We start from the raw sequence: 24,186 nt of genomic DNA on the forward strand, positions 1-24,186 counted from the left end.
ATATCCCATGGATATTACATGTTGAATCATATGTATCTGTGGAATACACCAGCTCAATGTGCACACCTTTGACTACAGCTGCAGAAGTGTTCTAGACAAGGTTGTGATCCAATTTACTCTGAAGAAGGGCAGAAATGGTTCACATTCCGTTATTTGTAAAGTTACCTGCTGTTTGCTTGCATTATTTTTGATACACTTATTTTATTTGTATTTAAATGTTTTAGGCAACCTAAGAACAAATGTACAAGTAACGATGCAGTAAAAACAAGTTGCTTGATATCCATTAATTCATGTATATCAAGCACAGCAGTAAAACAAAAAACTCATGTATTTAACATTTTTTAGGTTTTCTGATTTTATGATATTTTTTGATACTTGCATAATATGCATGTGCTGTAAAAATAGTTAACAGGGAAGTAACTTGATTATGGCTAGCTTTGTTTATTGTCTTATAAATTTTTTGTGACCAACATAGGCATAACTGTTAAGAACATGTGTATTAGGTTGATATAAGTGGAATAAAAGTTTCATGAATGGAAACAAAATCACCAGTGATGACCTAATTTTCAAAGATAGAGGAAATGTTTCAACTTCTAGACTCCTCTGTGGCATTTGAAACTCAAGGGTGCCTTCTTCAAAACACTTCTGTCACCTATTATGACATAATTTTTCATTTCCATTGGATTATTTCCATGCTGTTGAATCCCATTCTGCAAATTTGGCTTCTGGTACTTTTTTTTTAACCTTTTTTATTTGAAATTCTTTCAAACATATAGAACAGTTACAAAAAATAATACACACCGCATACAAAAACTCCAATATACCCCCATCTCTCCAGATACCCAGGTCCACAAATTTTAACATGCTGCCACATTGGCCATATCATTCAATCATCTACCTATCTATCTATCTATCTATCTATCTATCCATCCATCTATCTATTCATCCATGTATTTATCAATCCATTTTCTGAACACTTGAGAGTAGTTTATATTACATCATGGTCCTTGAACACTTAATACTGGCATGTACATATCCTAAGGACAAGAATATTCACTTAGAAACAACTTTAGTGCATTTATTAAGTTCAAAAAATTTAACATTGACATAAAAATTTACAGTCCATATTCCAATTTTTTCTGTGTTCCAGTAATGTCCTTTTGAGCATTTCTCCTCTCCTGATAGATCCTAAACAGGATCACATATTACATTATGGAATTAATCATTTTAGTTGTGCATTCTTTTTTCTTAACTGTGAGAACATACATACAGCATAAACTTTCCCATTTCAACCACTCCCAACCATACCATTCAGTGTTATTATTCATATTTACAATAGTGCAGTGACATCATGATCTTCCATTAATAGAACTTCCCCATGTCCCCAAACAGAAACTCTATGATTGTTATGCATTAACTCCCCATTCCCCATGCCTCCTGCCCCTTGCAACCTGTATGCTACTTTCTATCTCTATGAGTTTTCAAATTCTCTGCTTTTTTCTTGTGGTCACCATGGGGCTTACATTTAAGATCCTAAATCTGTAACAATCACTTTTGGCTTGATATTATCTTAATTTCAATAGCATACACAAACTATGTTCCTATACCCCTCCATTTCCCCACCTTGTGTAGTTCTTGTCACAAATTGCATATTTATACAATAATAGTCGAAAACCACTGGTTTATCAATACATTTTATATATTTGCCATTTAGACTTGTAAGAAATAAAAATTGGAATTACAAATAAAAAATACAATAGACTTGGCACTTATATTTATGTATTTTGTTACCCTTACTGAAGATTCTTATTCTTTATTTGGTGTCAATACTTTATCTATTTTCCTTTCCTTTCAACCCATAGAACTCTCTTCAGCATCTCTTGTAGGACTGGTCTAGCAGTGACAAACTCCCTCAGCTTTTGTTTATCTGAGAAAGTCTTAATCTCTCCCTCGTTTCTGAAGGACAATTTTGACAGATATAGGATTTTGGTTGGAAACATTTTGCTTTTAATACTTTCTGCTATTCTACTGCCTTCTTGCATCGATGGTTTCCAATGAGAAATTGCACTTAATTTTATTGAGGCTCCCTTGTATGTAATACATTACTTCTCTTTTGCAGTTTTAAGAATTTATCTTTGTCATTTGACAGTTTTATTATAATATGTTGTGGTGTATGTCTGTTTGGGTTTACCCTGTTTTGAACTCAATGAGCATCTTGGATGTGTGTATTCATGTCTTTCATTTAATTTGGGAAGCTTTCAGCTATTATTTCTTTGAATATTCTCTCTGATCCTTTCCTTCTCCTTCTGGAACTCCCATATTGTCTATGCTTGTATGATTGACAGTGTTCTACAGATTCTTCAGGCACTTTATTTTTTCTACTTTCTGCTTCTTAGACTGAATGATTTCAATTGTCTTATTCTCAACTTCACTGATTCTTTCTTGTGCCAACCCCAGTCTATTGTTGAATCCCTTTAGGGAATTGTTAATTTATGTTACTGTGTTCTTCAGTTCTGTTTGGTTCCTGATCAAGATTTCCATTTCTTTACTGATAGTCTCTTTGTGTTCATCTATCATTTTTCCAACTTCCTTTATCTCTTTGTTCATGAGTTCCTTTAGCTCTTGGAGCATATTTAGAACCATATTTTAAAAGGCTTTATCTGGTATATTCTGGGTCTGATCCTAATAACTGATAGATTCTAAAGTTTTAATCTTCTCTTTTGTCTGGGCCATCACTTCCTGTTTCCTTGTATGTTTGTAATCTTTTGTTGAAACCAGGACATTCTGATATTTTTATGTTTTATCACTGGAACTTAGACTCTGAAGCATCTCTTCCTTAAGTTTGTATACAGCAAGCATTTTGACAGAGCTTTCCTTGAATGCCAGGAGCTAGCAAAAAAAGAGGAGAAAAAAAGAAAACATCTTTTCCAGTCTTTGCAGATTGGCCTGTGTGAGTGCTCTCCTTCAGAGCTTATCTATACAATGAGTTTAAGGAATAGTTTGAGGCCAAAGTGTAGAGGCTGTCCTGATCCTTTTTGTGCATGTGTCTTGTCTTGGGCAAGAGTAAGAATGTCCCCTCTTCCCTAGGAAAGAGTTTCCTCACTGTCCATGGCACTGCACTCTATGTTTTATAACCAGAAATCCCTTGCTCCAGGCAGCAACTTGACTGCTCTCCCACTCATTCTGTAGGAGATCACTGTGAGCAGCCTTCTACATGTGGGGAAGTTTAGGGACAGCAAATATTTAACTAGTGTCCTGATTTAGTTCCTCAGACCACCACCAGACAGATTGGGCCAGACATACAAGCTCCAAGTATGTGCACAAGGGTTACTCAGCTTCCTCTGGAACCAGGACCAGGGATCCACACTGGGAGCACTGGCCAGCTCTGCACTGAGCCAGTGAGGGACTCTCAGTCATGACATCCTTCTGTTTTTAAGTAACCTTTTCCTTGACTTGTCACTCACCCTGTTACAACAGTTTTTTGACTGTTTTCTGGAGCTTTGAGAAAGATGTTTCTGCCATTTCTTCCTGGTTGTTCAAAACTCCTGTAGAGGGGGAAGAATTCCTGAAGCATCTCACTCTGCCATCTTGATCCCTGGTATGGTTTTGATCTTACCACATGTCAAAGGAAGTTTATCAGACCAACTACACACATGCACTGACAATAAGAGCTATGTAACAAATTTGGTCTGGCCAACAATGATTGTATGACACCAACAGTTGTAAGATATATCTCAATTTCAAAGATGTCAAAATCAGAAAGAAATGTGCATCTTAAAATCATTGGCATATGGTATTATTTTCTGACAGTTTCAATAGAATTGATCTGTGTTGCCTAAATTCAATGCTTTAATAAATAATACAAGCATCTTTGTACATCCTCTGAATTTGCCTTCTTCAAAGTAAAATAACTTCAAGTAATACCCATTTTGATTTACTTTTATGAGGCTGAGATGAGCTAATGCATGTAAAGTATGTAATGCAGATAAAGCCCCAGTGTTAGTAAGCACTCACAATAGGCACTCAGTGATTGACAATTAGTAGTAGCATAAATTTTCCAAAAAACTTGAACTACAATTTTGTTATGAATTCAAGTTTTCTAAAATGCTAAGTAAGACCCTGTGCATTACTGAAGATACTATTCTTCTCTGAGGTTAAGTAATCATAGTAAATAATAACCACTTTTAAGGGCATTGTGAGAATTGAATGGGATAATGTATGCAAAATATGTGGCTGTTTATTAGTCAAAGTAGTACCTGATATTTTCAACAGACCTTGAATTATAACTTACCTTTGTTGTTTCTAAAACTGAAATTCTGAGGGTGATGATATGGATTTATTGAAGTTAATCTCAGAAAGATTGAGTGATTCTACCTACTGATTCCTTTTTTCTATGTTTTTTTTTCTGGGTTAAATTAAATAATATATGAAAGCATTTAAAGAATGTAAAATGCTTGGCCTAGTGTGTCACAAATACAAGGCACTCAGTAAAGGGTAGTTATTATTATTGTAATTGTTGTTATTGATCCCTGATATTTTCAATGGTACTTAAATTTACACTTGTCCTCCTTGGCCAAATCAAGCATTTCAAAGCATCAAATAATGCTACATTTTATTTGCTAAACTTGGTTAACTTTTCTGAGGTTTTCTTCACTAAGTAACAAGTGACTTTCAGAATTTTTATAGGAATGAATGAGATAATGCATGAAAAATATGTTATTGCTAGTATTGTTATTTATATTTGCCTGATATTATAATTTCACCTGAATTTCTATGATTGGCTAATTAAATTTTCTAAAATACTAAGGAAAACACACTTGTTTAACTTACTTAATTCTCCAGAGTTTAAAAAACTTCATCCAATAGCATAGAACAGCATTTCAAAACTCTTCGATGTCAGGAACCTTTTATACTCTTAAAAATGATAGAGGACCCCAAGGAGGTTTTGTTTATGTTGGTTATATCTATTTATATTTATTGCATTGGAAATTAAAGTGGAGAAATTTTCAAAATATTTGTGCAATTCATTTTAAATATCAATGAAAAATCCATTTACTATTAACATAAATAATACATTTTCACAAAAACTGTATTTGCCAAAACAAAATAGAGAAAAGAGAGGCATTGTTTTACAGTTTTACAAATATCTTAAATGTCTAAATTGATAGAAAGATAGCTGAATTCTCATATATATATTTGCATTCAGCCTGTTGCAGTATGCAGTTTTGTTAATGTTAATGAAAAAAAGGAAGCCTTAAATAAAAATAGTTGGGAAAGAGAAACCTAGTCTAAAGAGATTTCAGACACCTAAGTCTTTGAACCACACTTAGAAAACTGCTGACAGTACTTTAATTTTTTATAGTACTAAATGTGATAAACTGTACAATATATATTGTTATTGGTGCTGCTTCTGTTGTCATTATTATTTATTATTACCTGATACTGTGAAAAGAACTTGAATTTCTACTTGTTTTGTTGACTGCATGCAATAGTTTCTTTTAAAAAAATGAAAACTAATGATGGTGTAAATCTGGTAAATTGGTTAAGCTACTTCACCAAATAATACTGGTCTTATAGTGCATTAATCAAATTGAGATAATACATTTTAAATCTGTAATATCAGTAACATACATGACTCAGTATCTGGCATATAAGTAAGACAGACTCAATAAATGGCAGCTGTAAGAATCATCATTTCCTCAATGTACAAAATATTATACAAATAGATGCCAGGAAAAACTGGCCCCACATAACCAGAAACAGCTTCAGCTCAACTGCAATGACTCTGCTACCCAGTCTTGTCCATTGACAAGGCCTACTCTAGGCCCAAGAGTCCCTTCTAGGAAAATGAAAAAATGAGACATCTTTTTTTTTTTAATTCAGTTTTATTGAGAAATATTCACATAGCATATAGTCATCCATGGTGTACAATCAACTGTTCACAGTACCATCTTGTAGTTGTGCATTCATCACCCCAATCTATTTTTGAACATTTTCCTTACACCAGAAAGAATCAGAATCAGAATAAAAAATAAAAATTAAAAAAGAGAAAAAAAGATCCCCGCCCCCATACCACCCTATTTTTCATTTAGGTTTTGTCCCCATTATTCTACTCATCCATGCTTACACTGGATAAAGGGAGTACCATCCTCAGGGTTTTCACAATCACAGTGTCACCCATTGTAAGCTACATTGTTATATAATTGTCTTCAAGAGTCAAGGCTACTGGGTTGGAGCTTGGTAGTTTCAGGTATTTACTTCTAGCTATTCCAATATATTAAAACCTAAAAAGTGTTATCAATATAGTGCATAAGAATGTCCACCAGAGTGACCTCTTGACTCCATTTGAAATCTCTCAGCCACTGAAGCTTTATTTCATTTCATTTCACATCCCCCTTTTAGTCAAGAAGATGTTCTCAATCCCACAATGCCAGGTCCAGATTCATCCCCAGGAGTCATATCCTGCATTGCCACAGGAGTTTACACCCCTGGGAGTCAGGTCCCATGTGGGGGGAGGGCAGCGAGGTTACTCACCAAGGTGACTTAGTTAGAGAGAGAGGGCCACATCTGAACAACAAAGAGGCACTCAGGGAGACTCTTAGGCACAATTATAAGCAGGGTTAGCCTCTCTTTGCAGCAACAAGCTTCATAGATTAGGGATCAACATCTCAGAGTTTGGACATAGCCATTACAATTCAGGAATAGATTTGACCACTGTAAGAGCTTACAATCTAGGGACCATTACAATAATCATTTCCCTGTTAGGCTGTGCTCTAAGACTTAATTCTGAGTTTACACATTGTAGTTAGTCCATATTGGTGAGGCATTATAGTTTTTGCCTTGGTTTCTGGCGTACTTCACTCAACATGCTGTCTACAGGATCCATTCACCTCGTTGTATCTCACAGCTTCACTCCTCCTCGTAGTTGCTCAATATTCCATTGCATGAATACACCACAGTTCACCATTCTGTTCCTCAGTCAGTGTACCCTTAGGCCACCTCCACCCATTGCAAATCATGAATGTTGCTTCCACGAGCACCAGTGTGCAAATGTCCACCCATGTCTCCACTCCTGGATCCTCCAAATACACACCCCACAATGAGGTCACAGGACCCCATGGCCCCACATACTCAGCTTTGTGTGAAACCACCACAGTGACCTCCAGAAAGGCTACACCATTCTGCCTCCTTATCAACAGTAAATAGGTACTTCCCTCTCTCCATGTTTTCTCCAGCACTTTTACCTCTATTTATATTTTTTCCTACAATCTTATAGAGATATGTTCACATAACATATATCCATCCACAGTGTATAATCAGTTGTTCACAGCATCATCACATGGCTGTACATTTATCACCACAGTCAGCACTTGAACATATTGATTATTATGAAAAAGTGTTTTGGGTTTTTTTTTGTTTTTGGTGAATAATAAAAAAGATAATAAAAAAATAAAAATGTCATACAATACAATATAATAGTAAGGACAAAAAACAATACCACTAGCAAGAATCCCATTTCCCTCCCTTATATCCCCCTCTCATACACATTTAACTTTATTATATTGCCTTTGTTACATCTAATGGAAGCATATTGGAATGTTACTGTTGACCATAGACTCGTTTGCTTTGATTATGTTTTTTCCCAAATATCATCCCTTTTTTTCAACACTCTGGTTGACATTCATTCATTCTCTCACATGTGAGAACATTTTTATATTTGTACATTTAGCAACAGTCACTGGCCACTCCAGCTTTTGCCAAATTATACAGTCCCAGTCTTCATTATCTATCTTTACCTCTGGTGTCACACATTCCCCTATCCCACCTCTTTCAGCTTTACTCACATGCATCTTTATTCCATGTACTTACAATATTGTGCTACCATCACACAGTATTATGCTATCCATTTCAGGATCTATACAATCATTCCTGCTGAACATTTCTGCAGTCCTTCAGCATCAAATGCCTGATATCTACCCTCTTTCCATCTCCTGGTAACCTGTGTTATCAGCTTTTAACTCTCAAAGTTTCCTTATTAGTCTTATTTCATATTAATGAGACCATAGAGTATTTGTCCTTTTGTTTCTGGATAACTTCACTCAACATAACGTCCTCAAGGTTCATAGACATTATTATATTTTCCATGTCTTTGCTCTATCTTACAGCTGCATAATATTCCATCATGTGTTTATACCACAGTTTGTTTATCCACTTGTCCATTGCTGGACATTTGGGCTGCTTCCATCTCTTGGCAATCATGAATAATGCTGCAATTAGCATCAGTTTATAAATGTCCACTTGTGTCTTCACTTTCAGTTCCTTTGAGTATATAACTAGCAATGGAATAGCTGGGTCATATGGCAAATCTATACTTAGCTTCCTGAGGAACCTCCACACTGTCTTCTAGAGAAGATGCACAATTCTGCATTCCCACCAGCAATGAATAAGTGTGCCTCTTTCTCCACATCCTCTCCAGCACTTGTCATTTTCTCTTTTTTTGGATAATCACTATTCTGATAGGTGTGAGATTGTACCTCATTGTGGTTTTGATTTGCATTTCCCTAATAGCCAGTGAAGTTGAGCATTTTTTCACATGTTTTCAAGCCATTTGTACTTCCTCTTCAGAAAAGTATCTGTCCATGTCTTTTGCCCATTTTTTAATTGGGTTGTTTGTCTTTCTGTTGTTCAGTTGTAGGATTGTTTTATATATTCTGGATATTAAATCCTTATCTGATATATGGTTTCCAAATATTGTCTCCCATTGTGTAGGCTGCCTTTTTACTTTTCTAACAAAGTCCTTTGATGTGCAAAAGTGTTTGATTTTGAAGAGATCCCATTTGTCTATTTGTTCTTTGGTTGCTTGCACTTTCAGAGTAAGGTCTAGGAAAACACCTCCTATCACAAGATCTTTAAGGTATTGCCTTACATTTTCTTCTAAGAGTCTTATGGTCTTAGTGCTTATGTTTGGGTCTTTGATCCAATTAGAGTTAATTTTTGTATATGGTGTGAGGTAGGAGTCTTTCATTCTCTTTGAAATGTATATCCAGTTCTCCAAACACCATTTATTGAAGAGGCTGCTCTGTCCCAGTTGATTTGGCCTGACTACCTTATCAAAGGTTAATTTTCCATAGATGCAAGAGTCTATTTCTGAACACACAATTAGAATCCGTTGGTTGGTATCTCTGTCCTTATGCCAGTACCATGCTGCTTTGAGCACTGTAGCTTTGTAATATGCTTCAAAGTCAGGTAGTGTGAGACCTCCCACTTCATTCCTCTTTCTCAAGATATTTTGGCTATTTGGGGCACCTTGCCCTTCCAAATAAATTTGGTTATTGGTTTTTCTATTTCTGCAAAGTAAGTTGCTGGTATTTTTTTTTTTTTTTTTTTTTTTTTTTTAAATTTTGGTATAATTCCCCTGTGAAGCCATCTGGCCCTGGGCATTTATTTGCGGGAAGATTTTTGATGACTGATTAGATCTCTTTGCTTGTGATGGGTTGGTTGAGGTCTTCTATTTCTTCTCTGGTCAGTCTAGGTTGTTCATATGATTCCAGGAAATTGTCCATTTCCTCTACATTATCCAGTTTGTTGCCATACAGTTGTTCATAGTATCCTCTTATAATTTTTTTAATTTCTTCAGGATCTGCAGTTATGTCACCTTTTTCATTCATTATTTTGTTTATATGGGTCTTCTCTCTTTTTGATTTTGTCAGTCTAGCTAGGGGCTTGTCAATCTTGTTGATCTTCTCAAAGAACCAACTTTTGGTGATATTTATCCTCTCTATTGTTTTTTTGTTCTCTATGTCATTTATTTCTGCTTTAATCCTTGTTATTTCTTTTCTTGTACTTGGTTTAGGATTCGTTTGCTGTTCATTTTCTAGCTTCTTCAGTTGATCCATTAGTTCTTTGATTTTGGCTCTTTCTTCCTTTTTAATATATGCGTTTAGTGCTATAAATTTCCACCTTAGCACTGCTTTTGCTGCATCCCATAGGTTTTGGTATGTTGTGGTCTCATTTTCATTCGTCTCTATATATTTAGCAATTTCTCTTGCTATTTCTTCTTTAACCCACTGATTGTTTAGGAGTGTGTTGTTTAACCTCCAGGTATTTGTGAATTTTCTAAGTATCTGATGGTTATTGACTTCTAATTGTATTCCATTGTGGTCAGAGAATGTGCTTTGAATAATTTCAATCTTTTTAAATTTATTGAGGCTTGTTTTATGTCCCAGCATATGATCTATTCTGGAGAAAGTTCCATGAGCACTAGAAAAGTATGTGTATCCTGGTGCTTTGGGATGTAATGTCCTGTATATGTCTGTTAAATCTAATTCATTTATCAGATTGTTTAGGTTTTCAATTTCCTTATTGGTCTTCTGTCTGGTTGATCTATCTATAGGAGAGAGTGATGTGTTGAAGTCTCCCACAATTATTGTGGAACGATCAATTGCTTCCTTTAGTTTTGCCAGTGTTTCTCTCATGTATTTTGTGGCACCTTGGTTGGGTGCATAGACATTTACGATTATTATTTTTTCTTGCTGAATTGCCCCTTTTATTAGTACGTAGTGGCCTTCTTTGTCTCTCAAAACATCCCTGCATTTGAAGTCTATTTTATCTGAGATTAATATTGCTACACCTGCTTTCTTTTGGCTGTAGCTTGCATGAAATATTTTTTTCCATCCTTTCACTTTCAGTTTCTTTGTGTCCCTGTGTCTAAGATGAGTCTCTTGTATGCAACATATTGATGGTTCATTTTTTTTGATCCATTCTGCGAATCTATATCTTTTAATTGGGGAGTTTAATCCATTTACATTCAACGTTATAACCGTGAAGGCATTTCTTGAATCAGCCATCTTATCCTTTGGTTTATGTTTGTCATATTTTTCCCCTCTGTCTATTAATATCCTTTGTTGTACCCATACCGAATCTCTTTAGTACTGAACCTTTCTCCAAGTCTCTCTGTCCTTTCTTTGTTTCTCTATCTGTAGGGCTCCCTTGAGTATCTCCAGTAGGGCAGGTCTCTTGTTAGCAAAGTCTCTCAGCATTTGTTTGTCTGTGAAAAATTTAAGCTCTCCCTCAAATTTGAAGGAGAGCTTTGCTGGATAAAGTATTCTTGGCTGGAAATGTTTCTCACTCAGAATTTTAAATATATCGTGCCACTGCCTTCTTGCCTCCATGGTGGCTGCTGAGTAGTCACTACTTAGTCTTATGCTGTTTCCTTTGTATGTGGTGAATTGCTTTTCTCTTGCTGCTTTCAGAACTTGCTCCTTCTCTTCTGTGTTTGACAGTGTGATCAGTATATGTCTCGGAGTGGGTTTATTTGGATTTATTCTGTTTGGAGTTCGCTGAGCATTTATGATTTGTGTATTTATGTTGTTTAGAAGATTTGGGAAGTTTTCCCCAACAATTTCTTTGAATACTCTTCCTAGACCTTTACCCTTTTCTTCCCCTTCTGGGACACCAATGAGTCTTATATTTGGACGTTTCATATTATCTATCATATCCCTGAGGTCCATTTCGATTTTTTCAATTTTTTTCCCCATTCTTTCTTTTATGCTTTCATTTTCCATTCTGTCATCTTCGAGGTCACTGATTCGTTGTTCAACTTCCTCTAGTCTTGTACTATGAGTGTCCAGAATCTTTTTAATTTGGTCAACAGTTTCTTTAATTTCCATAAGATCATCCATTTTTTTATTTAGTCTTGCAATGTCTTCTTTATGCTCTTCTAGGGTCTTCTTGATTTCCTTTATCTCCCGTACTATGGTCTCATTGTTCATCTTTAGTTCTTTGAGTAGCTGCTCTAGGTGCTGTGTCTCTTCTGGTCTTTTGATTTGGGTGCTTGGGCTTGGGTTATCCATATCGTCTGGTTTTTTCATATGCTTTATAATTTTCTGTTGTTTTTGGCCTCATGGCATTTGCTGAACTTGATAGGGTTCTTTTAGGATTTGTAGACCAATTGAAGTCCTTATCTCTAATTTATCAGATCTACAGCTTCGTGGAGTACACTTTCTCTAACTAACCAGCAGGTGGCGTCCACGAGCCACCTGTTCTCCACAAGCCAGTTCTCCCCTGCTTAGCCTTTTTGGTGAGTGGGGGAGTGAGTCTTGTGGGGTCCAATTGGTGTACCACGCTTGCGTGTGTAGTTGGTGTTGCCTGCCCTGTATATGGGGCGTGTTTCTGGGCAGTCAGGGAGGGGGGGGTGGCTCTAACAATCAAATCTCCCTGGTGATCCTAGAGTTTTAAAGCTGCTGCAATAGTCTAATCCTTCAGTTCAGTCCTGCCACAGTTTGTCTCTGCCACTGACCCACAAGTCCTTGGTATTGGCGTATGGCTCCTGAGACTTGCAAGTGGGCCCCTCTTCCAGGCCGTGCACCCCGGGTCCTCTGTTGAGGGATGACTGTGCTATGTCACAGGTGAGTGCCGTCCCCCCAGGGCAGTTCTGGGCTGCTGGGCTGTGTAGGGAGGCTCCCAGTCTGCTGAAATGATGGCTGAATGGGGCTTTGTTAATTCACACTGCTCTACCCTCCCAACTCTGGGACAATCAGCTGAGGTTGCAGGGAAGGCTAATGTCCACGCCCAGTTTTGTGGTGTGTGCCTGTTATCTGAAGCACTTCCGTCACACTGGGTTGTCTGGGGCAGTTCTGGGCTATGGGGCTGGCGATGGGCAGGAGTGTTTCCTGTCCACCAGGATGATGGCTGTGAGCGGACACCCCCCTTTTCTTGGGAAGTTGTGGTGTTTAGTGAATTTTCTCAGCCACTGGATTATTGCGTTTTGTCTCAGAGCTCTCCTAGTTCTGCTCTTGACTTGACCTGCCCAAATAGCAAGTCTTTGAAGCTTTCTGTATTGGGCTTCTTAGAGTAATTGTTTTAGAAAAGGAAAAAAGGATTAAAAAAAAAAAAAAAAAAAACGGGCCCTCCTCAGAGATCTAATGGGTTATTGAAATGCTAAGAGACAAAGCAACCAGGGCCATTAAGGAAAGGTCCACAGGGCAGAGAGATCAGCTTTTCTTCGGGATTTGCATATGCGCCTCAGGGCCCTTCCCCTTTCTATGTTCACCAGAACTCCAAATATCCTCCGCTTTTATTTTGGAGTTTTTCGTGTTGTTTTTTTTCTATGCCTGTCTCCTCTCTGCTGGGCTGGCTGCTCTCAGATTCTCTGGTGTCTGGTCTCAGTCTATCTATGGTTGGAGTTTGAATCTGTAGAATGATTTTCCGATAAGGGCAGCCACTGCAGTTCTCCCTTCTCCTTCCCGGAGCTGACAGCCCCTCCTCCCCCAGGACTGAGCCTGGCAGGGAGGGGCGCGGGTACCCTGGCCGCAAAAACTTACAGATTTCGCTGATCTTAGCAGTTCCACGTTTTCATGAGTGTTGTATGAAGTATGCCCAAAGTCAGATTGCTCTGTGGTGTCCAGTCCACGCAGTTCCTGGCTTTCTACCTACTTTCCTGGAGGAGTAACTCACCAACAAGTATCTTCTCCAGAGCCTCACCATGCCGGAAAATTCAGAATGCTGAGGAGGGCCTGTGGACTGGTGGCTGGAGGGGACGCTGAGCCGGGATGACACTGCAGGGCCGGAGCAGGTTCTCTCCACAGATGCACCTCTACGCCGTCCATCTTCACCTGCTGGTATTTTAATTGGTATTGCATTGAATCTATAAATCAGTTTAGGTAGAGTTGACATCTTAATTATATTTAGTCTTCCAATCCATGAACATTGTATGTTCTTCCATTTTTTAAGGTCCTGCTCAATTTCTTTTAGCAGTTTCTTGTAAATTTCTTTGTATAGGTCTTTTGTGGCCTTCGTTAAGTTTATTCCTAAATACTTGATTCTTTTGGTTGCTATTGTAAATGGAATTTTTTTTTTAATTCCTTCCTCTTGTTGCACATTACTTGTGTATAAGAGCACTACAGATTTTTGTGTGTTGATCTTGTAGCCTGCCACTTTGCTGTATTCTTTGATTAGCTCTAATAGCTTTTCTGTAGATTCTTCTGGATTTTCTACATACAGAATTATGTCATCTGCAAACAGTGAAAGTTTATTGTTTCCTCTCCAATTTGGATAACTTTTATTTATTTTTCTTGCCTGATTTCTCTAGCTAGAACTTCCAGCACAATATTGAATAACAATGGTGACAGTGGGCATCCTTGTCTTGTTCCAGATCTTAGAGGGAAAGTTTTCAGTCTCTCCCTATTGAGTACGATGTTAACTGTGGGTTTTTCATATATTGGCTTTATCATATTGAGAAAATTCCCTTCTATTCCTATCCTTTGAAGTGTTTTCATCAAGAAATGATGTGGAATTTTGTCAAATGCCTTTTTTGCATTGATTGACATGATCATGTGGTACTTTTGCTTTGATTTATTGATGTGGTGTATTACACTAATTGATTTTCTTATGTTCAACCAGCCTTGCATACTGGAATAAACCCCACTTGGTCATGGTGTATAATTCTTTTAATGTGCTGCTGGATTCAATTTGTGAGTATTTTGCTGAGGATTTTTGCATCGATATTCATTAAAAAGATTGGTCAATAATTTTCTGTAGTATCTTTGTCTGATTTTGGTATTAAGATGATGTTGGCTTCATAGAATGAGTTGGGTAGTTTTCCCTCCTCTTCAATTTTTTTGAAGAGTTTGAGGAGGATTGTATTAATTCCTCCTTGAATGCTTGGTAGAATTCACACATGAAACCATCTGGTCCTGGGCTTTTCTTTTTTGGGTGCTTTTTGATGACTGAATCAATCTCTTTACTTGTGATTGGTTTGTTGAGGTCCTCTATTTCTTCTCAGGTCAATGTTGGTTGTTTATGCTTTTCTAGGAAGTTGCCCATTTCATGTAAGTTGTCCAGTTTATTAGCATATAGTTGCTCATAGTATCTTCTCATTATCTCCTTTATTTCTGCAGGGTCAGTAGTTATGTTTCATTTCCCATTTCTGATTGCATTTATTTGCATCTGCTCTCTCTTTTTGTTAGCCTAGCTAGGGGTCCATCAATTTTGTTGATTTTCTCAAAGAACCAGATTCTGGTTTTGTTGATTCTATTGTTTTGCTTTTCTCAGTTTCATTTATTTCTCCTCTGATCTTTGTTATGTCTTTCTTTCTGTTTGCTTTGGGGTTTATTTGTTGTTCTTTCTCTAGTTCTTCCAGGTGGACAGTTAATTCCTCAAGTTTTGCTCCCTCTTCTCTTCGAATATAGGCATTTAAGGCAATAAATTTCCCTCTCAGCACCGCCTTTGCTGCATCCCATAAGTTTTGATATGTTGTGTTTTCATTGTCATTTGCCTTGAGGTATTTATCAATTTCTCTTGTAATTTCTTCCTTTACCCACTGGTTTTCTAAGAGTGTGTTGTTTAGTCTCCATATATTTGTGAATTTTTCAATCTTCTGCCTGTTGTTTATTTCCAACTTCATTCTGTTATAATATCAGTATTTTTAAATTTGTTGAGGCTTTCTTTGTGACCCAGCATGTGGTCTATCCTAGAAAATGTTCCATGAGCACTTGAGAAAATGTGTATCCTGCTGTTGTGGGGTGTAGTGTTCTATAAGTGTCTGTCAAGTCTAGTTCATTTATCACATAATTCAACAGCTCCATTTCCTTGTTGATCCTCTGTCTAGATGTTCTATCCATTGATGAGAGTGGTGTATTGAAGTCTCCAACTATTATTGTGGAGTTATCCACTTCTCCTTTCAGTGTTCTCAGTGTCTGCCTCATGAATTTTGGGGCATTCTGGCTTGGTGCATAAATGTTTATGATTGTTATGTTTTCTTGATGAATTGACCCTTTTATTAATATATAGTGTCCTTCTTTGCCTCTTTTAATTGTTTTACTTTTGAAGTCTACTTTGTCTGATATTAATATAGCTACTCCCACTTTTTTCTGGTTACTGTTTGCATGAAATATCTTTCCAATGTTTCACTTTCAGCCTATTTTTGTCCTTGTGCCTAAGGTGAGTTTCTTGTAGACAGCATATAGATGTGTTCAGTTTTTTAATCCATTCTGCCAGTCTCTGTCTTTTTATTGGGGAGTTTAATCCATTAACATTTAGTGTTATTACTGTAAGGGCAGTACTCTCTTCTATCATTTTGTCTTTTGGATTTTATCTGTCACGTCTTATTTTTTCCTCTCTCTTTTTTTACCCTTCCTGATAATCTTCATTTCTACACTCTTCTCCAAACCTCTTTCTCCTGTCTTTTCCTATCAGCCTGTAGCACTCCCTTTAGTATATCCTGTAGTGCCAGTCTCATAGTCACAAACTCTCTCAGTGTCTGTTTGTCTGAAAATATTTTAATCTCTCCTTCATTTTTGAAGGACAGTTTTGCTGGATATAGAATTCTTGGTTGGCAGTTCTTCTCTTTCAGTATCTTAAATATATCATACCACTGTCTTCTCATCTCCGTGTTTCCTGTGGAGAAATCTGTGCATAGTCTTATCAGGCTTCCCTTGTATGTGATGGATTGCTTTTCTCCTGCTGCTTTCAGAATTCTTTTTGTCTTTGACATTAGACAATCTTATCAGTAAGTATCTTGGAGTATGTCTGTTGGGGTCTATTCTGTTTGGGGTATGCTGTACTTCTTGAATCTATAATTTTCCATCTTTCATAAGAGTTGGGAAATTTTCAGTGATTATTTCTTGTATTATTCTTTCTGCCCCTTTCCCCCTCTCTTCTCCCTCTGGGACACCCATAACATGTATGTTTGTGCATTTCATGTGATCACTCAGCTCCCTAAGACCCTGCTCATATTTTTCCATTCTTTTCACCATCTGTTCTTTCATGTGTGTGAATTCAGATATCTGATCTTCCAATTCACTGATCCTTTCTTCTGCCTGTTCAAATCTACTGTTGTATCCCTCCATTTTCTTTTTCATCTCCTCCATTATGCCCTTCATTCCCATAAGTTCTGCCATTTGTTTTTTCAAGTTTATGAATTCTTCCTTATGGTCATCCAGTATCCTTCTTATATCCTTCATCTCTTTTGCTATGTCTTCCCTCAGTTCATTGACTTGATTTTTGAATTGATTTATATTTGTTTGAACATCTCCAGTTAGTTCTTCCTTCAGCTCATTGAATTGATTTAGCAATATTTGCTTCAACTCCTGTATCTCAGTTGAACTATTAGTTTGTTCCTTTGGCTGATCCATATTTTTGTGTTTCCTAGTATGGCTCATTATCTTAAGCTGTCAGGCATCTGATTTTCTTAATTAGTTTATTCTGGAGCTTGTTTTCACTCTTTTACCTAGGATTGTCTTGTTGGTCAGCTTTGTCCTCTAATCTTTGGTGTTTAGTTCAGCTTATTCTAGACCTTCAACTTAGATTCTGTTTAGTTGATCAGAGTTTTTCACCTCTTGTTTCTCTGTTTCTTGCCCTGCCTCTATGTAGCCTTTTTGTGTGGTGGTCTCCTCAGATATTGCCAGCCCCAGTCAGATTTTCCTAGTCCAGAGAGGTCCAGGTCTCCGGAGGAGGGTATGGAGTTTCCTTGAAAATGAGACCCTCCTGTGAGGCCTTTAGATTCTGTGCTTCTCCTATGCTGTCCAGCAGGTGGCGCTTGCCAGCCCACAGTTCCCCCACCAGTGTAAGGAGGCAGGGAGCCTGTAGTTCTCCAGGTGACCCTAACCCAGTTCAGGGCATGGCTGACTGAAGCTAGTTAACAAATTCCAAACCCTGGGATCTGAGTTCCCAAAAGGGCTGGGAAGTTGTGGTGTTTAGCAAATTTTATCCACAATTAGTCTTATTGCATTGTCTCTCAGAGCTATCTTAGCTCTGCTCTTGCCTGGGCCCAAATTGCAAGTCTTTGATGCTTTCTGTAGTGGGCTTCTTAGAGTAATTGTTTTAGAAAAAGAGAAAAAAATTTTAAAAAAAGGAAGGGTCCAGTATGGACTATTTACAGTCTTTGCAGATCTAATGGGCTATTGAAATGCTAAAAGACCAGGAGTTGAGTGTGATTAAGGAGCCATGGAGAAAGCAGAGAAGCTGGTTTGTCAAACAAATGCTCTCCCTCCCTGGATTTGCATATGCATCTGATTCTGTTTGAGCCCTGACCTTCTCCATATTATGTTCACCTGACTCCAAAAAGTCTCTGTTTTTATTTTGTTTTGTTTTGTTTTGTTTTGTTTTGTTGTTTTTTTTGTTTTTTGTTTTTTTTTTTGCTGTTTTGCTAGTCCTATCTCCTCTCCACTGGGCTAACTGCTCCCAGATTTTCTGATGTCTGCTCTCAGTTTATCTATGGTTGCAGCTTTTGTTCTCCCTCCTGGTTCCCAGCATGGACAGCCCCTCCTCCCTCAGGACTGTGCCTGGAAGGGAGGGGTGTGGGCCCCCTGGCCATGACAATTTACAGATTTTGCTGATCTCAGCTATTCCACAGGTTCAGGAGTGTTGTATGAAGTTTATCCAATTCCAAACCTCTACAATGTATGGTCCATGCAGATCCTGGCTTTCTACCAACTGCCCCGGAGGAGTAACTACAACCTAGACCTCACCACTCTGCCATCTTGCCCTGCCTATCTGCTAAATGAGACAACTTTTAACAGAAGTACTCTAATACTACTCCAGAACGAGGCTCTGAGGAATGCTGACTTCTGCTGATCTTAGGGCCAGTGTGTGAGGCCTTCCCCAGAGACTCCAGGAGTTTCTAGGAATACCTAGAAGATTGCACAGTATTTTCTATGAGGAACTGAATCTCCATTCCAGCATTAGTTTCCTGGGTGTAGGTACCTCTACCATAATCAGGACTCCTCCAGAATCTGGAAAAGTCTCTTTGGGTCCTGTAGGACCTGGAAGCAGGCACTTGTCTTTAATCAGAAGACAATAGAATATGCAAAAAGTTTGATCAGTGAAAGCAAATCCCACAGAATAAGTATCTAGCCTCAGGCTCTGGTTCCCAGATTGCTTGGATGGGGATTCCCCTACATTTGGGGGGCATCTCCTCTGCACCCGTCCCCTGATTAGCCATGGGATCCTGAGAATATATAACAGAGTTTCTTACCAGTGTTCTGCCAGAAAATGGCAATCATTTTCTGGAAGTGATAAGAAATTGTACTTTCCTATGATTCTATCAGTGTGGTGACTGTTTCCATTCTAGAGTCTAAATCTTTTGTTTCAGATGTAATCACTTTCAAGGTTAGCAGTAGCCACCAAATCTTGGTGAACTTTTTAATCTGAGGTCTAATACAGATTTTATTGTCTGTTTCAGTAAGGACCTCCATGCCTTCTTATTATTTTTTTCATTTAAAAAAAGTTAAACTTTTTTATAGAAACTTTCAAATATTACAAAAGAAGATAGAATTATATAACAAAAACCCCATATGCTCATAATCCAGCTTTAACATTTAGCAATTTATGAACTATCTTGTTTCATTCATATGCCCATCCACTTCTCCCTCCCGTATTATTTTGAAATAAACTTCAGATATAATAGTTCATCCCCCCATAAATAATACAGGATGTATATCTAAAAATATAATAATTTCTTTTCTACATAAGCTCAATATCATCACATCTAAATATTAAAGAATAATCAATCTTTAATATCAAAAGTCCAGTCATTAATATTTCAAAATGGCTTATGAATATCATGAATATTTTTTTAAAGTTTGGTTGTTTACATCAAGATCCCAATAAGATATGCATATTACAATTGCTTGATAGGTCTTTTAGGTCTTTCTTAATCTACAAGTTTTACCTTCAACTTTTTCTTTCTCTTGGAATTCATTTTAGAAAGAACGCTTCTTTCTTTTCTTAATCCTGTATTGGTTACCTTTACTCCCCAAAATTTCTTGCAGCCTAACCCCTCACTAAGGGGTTTCATTAAGGGTAAACCAATATTGACTTCTTTCAGGCAAGCTTGATCTGCACTCTTTCTAGAGATGATCTTATATTTATGACTTATTTAATAAAAGTTTCTAATGATACACAACTGGCAGCTTTGCCTCTTAATAACTCTTAAGAACTGTAACCTGTTTAGCCTTGCTGCTTTCTGTATTCCCAAATGCCTGTTGAAGTTCCCAAAGCATTTGGTGTGAAATTACCTTCTCTCTTCCCCTTCTGATACTTGTCACACTTTCCATGAAGTGTTCAAAGTTCTCTTCCCTCAAAGTCTGCAATGTATTACCTGAGAATACATTCAGTTTGCAGTGTATCCTAATTTTCACAGCCTTTCCTACTTTCTTTAATGTCATGCCTAAGTTCACAGTTGTAGGCATGAACAAATACCCCAAGGAGTCTAGGCACATTTATTACTGCAACTCATTATGTCACTTGGATTCTCTAGAAAAGAAAGGCAGTCATTTAAGAAATTCAGTGTCTGAGGAAGAAGTCTTAAAGATCACTTTTCAGACACTCTCTCTTCCTTATATCTTCCCAGAGATTAAATATCAATCAACATTCTCAGCAAGCTTTAGCAAAGAAGCATTGACATTTTTTTTCCTTTTGATCACCTAGCCAAACACTCTATATGTGAATAGGGTGTTACAGTAACTTATAGGACCATTCAGTTTCAGTTTCATCACAGTTTGCTGGTATTCCTTAAAGCCAGCAATAATCTCTTGACAACCCATTCCTATTTCCTCTCACAGTCCAGAATTTTTAATAATTTTTGATAGAATCCCCAAAGTGCAATATGGATTATCAAAGGGTTCAACATCCTGTGGGCAAAAGAGAGGATAAATTTATATTAAAAATTGAATTCCACTTAAACATTATCCCTACTTATTGATGCAGGACCTCTTCAAGATCTGCTGTAGTTATTTCTGAAAGTTCCCAGGAAGTTTCTTACTTATGCTTGGGAACAAGATCACCTGCTCCCACTTCCTTGTTGATATTTTTGCCTGCAAGTCCATTTATTGAAAGATTACTTTCCTAGAGTACTACCTTTCAATATTCTCAAAAAACAAACATATTCAAGATTGCATACAAGAAATGGGAGGACAGCATCTCTTCCCAGCTCTGCATTTCATGCTGATGACCTTGAAATAATATTGCTTAATTGAGAGTTTCACAAAGACCCTTGCTACAAAAACAATCCCTTTTAATTTCTGCTTATAGACTGTGCACAGTGAGCACACCTAGTCCCTGTAGTACATTTGGGGACACAAATTTCCTCTCTACCTTTCAATAAATCCAGAGTTCTCCTGCTCTGTCTCCAAGGGACTCACATAAAATTTCATCATCTTATACCCTTTCCTTTGGAAAGAGTAGGTGGGGCACTCATTACTCTTACAGGTGGTAAACATATAATTTTTATTGACTCTGGAAGATGGTAAGGTAGAAAATTGGATTATTGGCTGTATTAAAATCAGTGAGTACAGATGTACATTTAGTCATTCATTCAACAAATATTTACTGAGTGTTTTCTATAAGCCAGGACAATTCTATGCACTGGAAATAGAGTAAAACTGACAGCATCCCATCTTAGACACAACCACATATACAATCATTTAGTAATGGTAATTTCATTCCTTCTACAGAAATTTCGGGGGTGGGAGGCATTCATAACATGAAAAAGACAGTCATTTTCTGAAATCATACTGCTACTGTTTAATGTGACTATCAATTTATGTTGTGAATAGCTTTCAACAAAATAAGGTCTGTTTTCTTCAGTAAAGTGCAAATGAAAGTATGCCACTGTACATACTTGCTCAATTCATTCAATAGACTACGTCAATGATCTACCTTTTTGTGTTTTTTTTCTTCTCTCTTGTAGGTGTTTCAATTCCTATCCCAGTGATTGGATTGAGGGACGAAGAAAAGGTGTTCATCAACAACACGACCTGTGTGCTGAATGACCCAAATTTCATTCTCATTGGGTCCTTTGTAGCCTTCTTCATACCGCTGACCATCATGGTGATTACCTACTGCCTAACAATTTACGTTCTTCGGAGACAAGCTTTGATGTTACTACATGGTCACATTGAGGAACCACCTGGAATAAGCCTGAATTTTCTGAAGTGCTGCAAGAAGAATACCGCTGATGAAGAGAACTCTGCAAATCCTAACCAAGATTTGAATCCACGCCGAAGAAAGAAGAAAGAGAGACGTCCGAGGGGCACCATGCAGGCTATCAACAATGAAAGGAAAGCTTCAAAAGTCTTAGGGATAGTTTTCTTTGTGTTTCTGATCATGTGGTGCCCATTTTTTATTACCAATATTCTGTCAGTTCTTTGCGGGAAGGCCTGTAACCAAAAACTCATGGAAAAGCTTCTAAATGTGTTTGTTTGGATTGGCTATGTTTGTTCAGGAATTAATCCTCTGGTGTACACACTGTTCAACAAAATTTATCGAAGGGCTTTCTCCAACTATTTGCGCTGCAATTACAAGGCAGACAAAAAGGCTCCTATAAGACAGATTCCAAGAGTTGCTGCCACTGCTTTGTCTGGGAGGGAGCTTAATGTTAACATTTATCGGCATTCCAATGAACCAGTTATTAAAAAAGCTAATGACAATGAGCCTGGTATAGAGATGCAACTTGAGAATTTGGAGTTACCAATAAATCCCTCCAATGTGGTTAGCGAAAGGATAAGTAGTGTGTAATAAAAAGCAGCACAGTCTTTCCCTACAGTAAAGCTACAAATATAGGAAAATTTTCTTGTTTAATTTTTTGTCAGTCATAGCCAATGTAAATATTGCTGTCTGGAAAAAAAAGTGTTTTTATATATAGCTTTGCAACCCTGTATTTTACAATCATGCATACAATAGTGAGATTTAGGGTTTTATATTTACTGTGTATAAAAGATCAAAAATGATTTATTTTGATTCCTTGATGAATAAAATGTGATTTTTTGTCCTTTTTTCTTTTCTTCCTTCCTTCTTTCCTTCCTTCCTTCCTTCTTTCCTTCCTTCCTGTGCATAAGGAAATGTTGATGTTCATCTCAGTTGGCATTTGCAGGAGACCAGAATGATGCACTTGACAGTGGTTAATTTTCAACCACACCAAAATTGAAAAATTCATTGTAATCTTTTTCCAGGTTAACAGTAAATATATACTTTAAATTCTTGTTCTGCTCATCTACACACGTAAACATAGTAAGATAAGTTCTGCTTTCTGATACTCTATCACACCTCTCAGTGAGTTGAAAGCAGAACTCAGACTTGTTGAATAAAGGGGCAAAATTTGACATTGTCAGAATGTTGTGTGGATATTTTACTGCAATGTGTGTCCCCAAACATAGTGGTATTTAAACACAGCAGCTGGTTAACCAGGACTAAAGAAGTGGAAGGATGATAAGAGATATATACACCAATAGCTTTTCACTTCTTCAGGACAATGTTCAAATTCTGATTATAATGAAAAGAAAACTGGAATTAGTGGTTTCATTCTGGTCCTTAGTAAATACCTAATTCCATGTTTAAACTGGATCTGATCCCAGAGCTATTTCCCAATCCAGGATTCGACATCAATTGGGTTTTGAACTGAAGATCCTAGAAATTCTTGTGCTACACACAAAATGAAACTAGCATTTTGAGCCTTATTAAAATATTTTCTTAATTATGGTACCTCTATCATAGGACCTAATTTAGCAGTCCATTTTTGAGTAAAACTTGTATTGGAAGCATAGATGATCAAAATCTTGGAAGTTTTACTTGATTAAGGACTACAGAATTAGGCCCTTAGAATGTGAAGAAAGTAATTAAAAAGAAGCTTGTACTGAACTCTGGGAATAACAGAAACAGAGTTTCCATTTGGATTTTAAACAAAATTTATCTCATTTTCAAATCCTTCCAAACTCTCTAGTGCAGGAAAAGGCTGCAGCTAATTTGTGAAAGTGGCAAGCTCTTCACTGTACTGCAATTATGAACCAGAAGTTTAAATCTTTGTTAAAATATAGTATTGTGCTACAGTAAGTTGGCCATCTCTTCATTCGTAGGCCTGCTGCTCTCTAAGAACTCAGTACCATTTTAATAGTTTGTTAACCATAAAAGGTTTTCAAGCTTTGCTAAAGTCAGACCATTAAGTCTTGCTGTGTGCAGAGTATACAAGTGTTTCCAGTAACTGTATTTCCATGTGTGTTCATTTCACATAACTTTGGATAAACTTCTGAAGAATTCATGATGCTATTTTTATGCCTGGCAGTTCCTTACATATCTTTGAGTGTGCCTCTCTGTATTTTGAAATTGGTGAATGCAGAATCTTCATTTCTAAAACCCCTGGTCTGTGTTCTCAACACACAGCATAGATAAATCCAATAGTCTATCTCAGGGGCA

The 24,186-nt window shown here is 37.2% G+C and overlaps 1 protein-coding gene across 1 annotated transcript in view; it reads left to right on the forward strand.

The window, feature by feature from the left end:
• HTR2C (5-hydroxytryptamine receptor 2C) overlaps positions 1-22,515 on the forward strand; it is a 433,564-nt gene extending 411,049 nt beyond the window's left edge. The window contains exon 4 of the mRNA XM_037820883.1: positions 21,689-22,515. Coding sequence (XP_037676811.1) covers positions 21,689-22,515 — 827 coding nt within the window. The remainder of the gene's footprint in view (positions 1-21,688) is intronic.
• The last annotated feature ends 1,671 nt before the right edge of the window (positions 22,516-24,186 follow it).

Source organism: Choloepus didactylus, chromosome X (genome assembly GCF_015220235.1).
Source record: "Choloepus didactylus isolate mChoDid1 chromosome X, mChoDid1.pri, whole genome shotgun sequence".
NCBI classification, from domain to species: domain Eukaryota; kingdom Metazoa; phylum Chordata; class Mammalia; order Pilosa; family Megalonychidae; genus Choloepus; species Choloepus didactylus.